The 5,000-nt window shown below is 51.3% G+C and overlaps 1 protein-coding gene across 1 annotated transcript in view; it reads left to right on the forward strand.

The window, feature by feature from the left end:
• The first annotated feature begins 761 nt into the window (after positions 1–761).
• The window catches only part of IL4I1 (interleukin 4 induced 1), a 5,429-nt gene continuing 1,190 nt past the window's right edge, over positions 762–5,000 (forward strand). The window contains exons 1-5 of the mRNA XM_010020270.1: positions 762–817; positions 2,669–2,909; positions 3,308–3,420; positions 4,047–4,248; positions 4,532–4,600. Coding sequence (XP_010018572.1) covers positions 762–817; positions 2,669–2,909; positions 3,308–3,420; positions 4,047–4,248; positions 4,532–4,600 — 681 coding nt within the window. The remainder of the gene's footprint in view (positions 818–2,668; positions 2,910–3,307; positions 3,421–4,046; positions 4,249–4,531; positions 4,601–5,000) is intronic.

Consider the following 5,000-nt stretch of genomic DNA (forward strand, 5'->3'; position numbering starts at 1 on the left):
ATGCACATAGGTCTGGGCTCCAACGCAAGGAGAACTGAGAGCATTGCAGGGAAGGAGACTGTTTCATGAAGAAAACACTACTGAGAAGAGCCAGTGACTCCTGAGGCTTCAGGGAAAGCCCCTTCTGTGGGGCTCGTGTCTACCCTGGTGCTGAGTTCACCCCTGATGGGAAGCACCACGATGGAGTTTCATTTCCTCATCAAACGAGTACATCATCTGATTAACTGTAAAGGACACAGTCTTCAGGCATAAAGCAAAGAGGAGAAGGGAGAAGATGGTTTGAAGGGGTAGTTTGTGGTGGGTTTACATGGGTTTAGGAGCAACACAGCCTATGCAGGGTTGAGTATGTTCATATGCTGGGTAAGACACGGTGAACCAGCCAAGGGATGCTTCCTTAGGTTGGTTTATGGTGCTTTGGTTGGTCAAAACTCTCCATTGTGGAAAAATACTGCTACAAGTCACCCAGTTTTTGCCATCTCAGTGAAGGCATCTAAGCCCTTGATCCCCTCAGTCCTAATGGATGAAGCCAAAACTGACCATAAAGTGTCCTGACATGAACTGTCACCTGGAAACACCCATTCCCACCACCAGGAGAGTGTTGTGGATGCAAGCTCAGGGCTCTCCCTGGGATGCAGAATGAATCCCACCACATGAGCTCAGATCCCACCTTGCGCAGCACAAGGAAAGAACCAAACCTCCATGTGAGGCTGGGAAGTTCTCTGCCCTTCACGGGGAGGGTGCGGTCACCTCTACGTGTTCCGATGATCACAACACTTCCCAAATGTGCCGTGGACTTGGTGGCTGATGTCCAAACCCGGTAACACCAGTGAAGAAAGATGAGGAACCCGTCAGAGGAACTGGTTACGCTCAATTGCTGGTTCCCCTTGGTATGACAAATAGCTGCCCCTCCTTGGCAGGTTTCCTTCCGAGCCACCACAACTATGTTGCCTCTTTTTTTTCTTTAAGCCAGTGTATAAAATGAAAGCAAATCTCAGCAGAAGACTGATCTTCCCGCTGGAAGGATGACTGGGACCGGTGAGTGGCTCTCCCCGACTCTTCACCTCTCCTATTGGGCTTTTCCTGCTTTTCTTTCATCTTCAATGCCCCTTTTTGGGGTGGTTTTGATTTGTTTTTCATATCTGCCTTTTGTGTCACCTCCTGACAGCATAACCACAAACCTCCCTTCCTCCAGCTCAGGGTATTGCCTGGTCACCTGGAGCTTGACTCGGCAGCCACTATGGACAATAGGGTGCTTCTCGTGAAGGTTTGAGGTGCGGGATGCTCCTGGTCGTGCAGGGGTAGATGGAAACAGGCACAAGCTCAGAACCACCAGAAGATTCCTGGAGGACATCAGGTTGATGGTTTCTCCCCACGACACAGGAAGGTCTAAGGGAAGATGGAGATTCATCCATTCCATAAGCTGGCCCCAATGTATTTGGGATCCCTTCCCTGATCTCCTTCACCTTCCACATAGTCCGTAGGTCTTTGGGGCTGCTCTGCTGGGTTAGATGAGGGCAGTGAGCCCGGGCAGTGGCTTCGCACCACTATGAACCCCACACGTGGCAAGAACACAACTCAAAGCAGCACCCCAGGTCCTTGAGGACCACCAGGGCAGCAGCAGCACTGGGTGAGAAGGTCGATGTGGCTTTGTCAACACACCATCACTTTCTGCCATGCTCTGAAGGCGGCCCCTCTGTCACAGCCTAATTAGAGCAGGCGCTTTCTAATTAGTTTTTACAGCCCCGGTCAGTGTCTCCAGGAAGCTGGAGGAGCTCCAGAGGCTGCAGAAGGACCTGCTTGAGGAGCTGGGCTTTGGTTCCCAACAGTCACCTGCAGGGTAACAGTTCTGAGGCTGATCACTGCAGGTGCTGCAGAACCGGGGCTGTTCCAGCAGGAACAGCCGTTCCAAAGGGATTTTCCAGAACGGAGAACTACCCAGGGTGCGATTGCAGAACCTTTTCTCTCATTGTCTTTTATTCCTTGGAAGGAAACCGGCTGCATTCAGGGGAAGGAAAAGAAAATGAAAGTTATTGTAGTTATCGTGGAGAACTGAAGCCAAAACTAGTGAAATCCCAGGTTTCTGTTCCAACTTCCTTCCCCTGGGATAACACTGTGTCTGTTGGGGTAGGAATAGTTGCTCCAGATCGGCTGCAGTCTTATCTGATTTAAATAGATAAGCCCTATCACCCACCACCATCTGGCTCGTCTGCCCAGCTCTCTATGCAGTGGTGTCCACCTATCAATATTCTGTTGTCTTCTCCTCCTACCCACTGCATCCAAACTGCCATGGATTCCTAAGGCCCAGGAAAGGGCAATCAGGACAAGATTGCCTCGATTCTTTTGTGTGTGAGTGGCACTAATTACCCTCCTTCCTTCTGGATTCATCAAACTCATTTTGGGAACTCACCACAAAGAGAATGCAGATGGGAAAGGAAAGAAATAATCCATGGGCTTGATTTCTCCTTAAAAATTGTATTTCCTGACACTACTTGACATCTGGCATCTTGCGAGACCTGCTGATGCCGTAGGGAATACTCATGCCAGCTGACTTGGATCAGGTTGATAGATGTTCCTCTTTGGGGTTTGGACACCAATGTACTTGGAGGCAATCTGTGCTGTCACCTCCCTCCTGGGCAGTCAGGAATGAACCTGCATGCTGATTGCCAAGTGCCTTCTCTTCTCTTCTCTCCCTAGTCCTCTTCCAAATACTCCTGCTGGCAGGTCTCCTGAGTGCCAAGAGATTCCCGTGCTTCCCTGAGTATTGTCTTCACGACAAGGACTATGAGGAGCTGCTGGACATTGTCAAACATGGGCTGGAACCTGCAACTCACCCAGCAACCGTGGTCATCGTTGGTGCAGGGATAAGCGGGCTCACAGCAGCGAAGCTGCTCCAAGATGCCGGCCACAGGGTCAGTGGTTGCATGAGACACATGAGTGCCTTTGGGTCTCGTTCTCCTGCACTGAGGGTTCTCCAATGTGAAGAGGAAGAAGGGAGTAGACCATCAGTGGTGGGAAAAGGAAGGAAAAGCAATTGGGCTCCAGTGATATAATCTGATCGAGGCACAGGGACAGGAGGAGATGAAAGGGAGCTTCACGCCAAGCAACTCCTTTAGATAGTCTCCAAATGAACACAAGGGATGGGTTTGGGTCTACAGATGATTCATTTGCCATCTGGAGGGGCCCTGTCCCACCCTATGGCCCACGAACGCTGCCTGTCACCGTGCCTGCGAACTGGCTTTGTAGGTGCTTTGCTTAGAATAGCTGCTTCGCCTGAACGTGTGCAATCTCCACCCATCCCTGGTTGCAGGTCATTGTCCTGGAGACCAGCAGCCGGGTTGGTGGCCGGATCAGGACATACCGCTCTGAGGACCAGGACTGGTACGTGGAGCTGGGAGCCATGCGCCTGCCGAGCAAGCACAGGTAAGGGGGTGTCCTGCTTCATAGCCATGGTCAGGGGAGGAACCAGCCTGCTTGGAGGAGCAAGGCTGAGGTTTGAGATGAGGGCTTGGGTATGGGAGTAGGACAGCAAGAAGAAGGGGCTGTCTGCCCCACAGCTTTAAAGGAGTGAAAAGCACAGAGCCACCTGAGTTTGAGTTAGGGGAATAAGGACCTCTCATCTCAGTGGCACGTCCATGCACGGTCAGGCCTCTAGTCTGGAAGTCACAACATCAGGAGATGGATGAATTCCCACCAGCTCCGATGGAGAGAGGGCTCTGCGAGAAGGTGGAGTCAAACAAGGCTCAGTCATCATCCACGATGCTATGGGAAGAGGCTGTGGGTGAGCCACCAACCACACCAGATGCCAAGGAGCTGTAGGGAGAGAACATAAGCCAAAAGACACCTTTCTCCATAGCCCCGTAGCTGCTGCATTGAGCAATGGCAGAGCCTGGAATAGCCACAATCTCCGCTCACAAGCTGACATAATACATGGCTACAGCAACAAACTTGAGGGGAAAGTGTCCTTTTATGCTCCTAATGCTTTAGGGGCTGGGTTTTGGGCTTGGCTGGTTGCAGCACTTGTCCCCATGTGCTCTCCTCTCTGCCAGGCTGGTCCGGGAGTTCATCAGGCAGTTTGACCTGAAGCTAAACCCCTTCATCCAGACCGATGACAACACTTGGTACCTGGTGAACGGCATTCGGGTAAGGACTAAGGAAGTGAACAGGAACCCCAACATCCTCAAGTACCCGCTGAAGCCATCAGAGAGAGGCAAGAGTGCCAGCCAGCTGTACCGAGAAGCACTGCACAAGGTAAGAGTAGGGTCCTTTAGCATGGAAGCCAGAAAGGCTCATTCAGAAACAAGAGCAGCTGATTGAAACCCCTCTTTATACATGTTCCTTTCTGTGGAACACTCACCAAGCCTTGGCTGAAGCAGAAGAAGCTACATTAAGGCAATAATTCCCCAATCTTGAGGCCCAAGCAATAGGAGCCATTAGCTCAGCTCCAGGGATCACCAAATCCTAACAGAATCCAAGGAAGCGCTTTGGGAATGTGCTTTATTTCCTCATTAATACATCAGTGTCTCCTCTCCAGGCTTTCAAGAAGTTCCAGGCTACAGACTGCAAGGAGTATCTAACTAAATATGACTCCTTCTCCACCAAGGTAAAGGTCTGGGGCTTGAGAGTAAGTTTATTCCCCCTCGTCTGATTCTTAACCTGCCATCCCTGCTTGGAGAAGGGATCTGGGAATTCATCCAGATTAACCATATTCCTCCATCATGGGTCTCCCCAAGCACTGGGGGGGGGTGGGGGTGGGGATTTACTGAGCAACCCACAGCACCCTCGTGTGTCCCAGCAGCCTCAGAACGGCTGCACCAAGCCACAGATCCCTGTTCATTCATCTCCAGAACTTCTGTCCTGCTAAACCAAAGGAGACATTGGTCTCCGGCAAGAAGCTGCTTCTGGTCTGGGTTTTAAGCAGATCAGGAGCAGGAACGAGGCAGCAGGGCATGAATGCGGGCTCGGAATATAAGTCACCGAGACAATAACATCGGGCTACATGT

Source organism: Nestor notabilis, unplaced genomic scaffold (assembly GCF_000696875.1).
Source record: "Nestor notabilis isolate BGI_N333 unplaced genomic scaffold, ASM69687v1 scaffold668, whole genome shotgun sequence".
NCBI lineage: Eukaryota > Metazoa > Chordata > Aves > Psittaciformes > Psittacidae > Nestor > Nestor notabilis.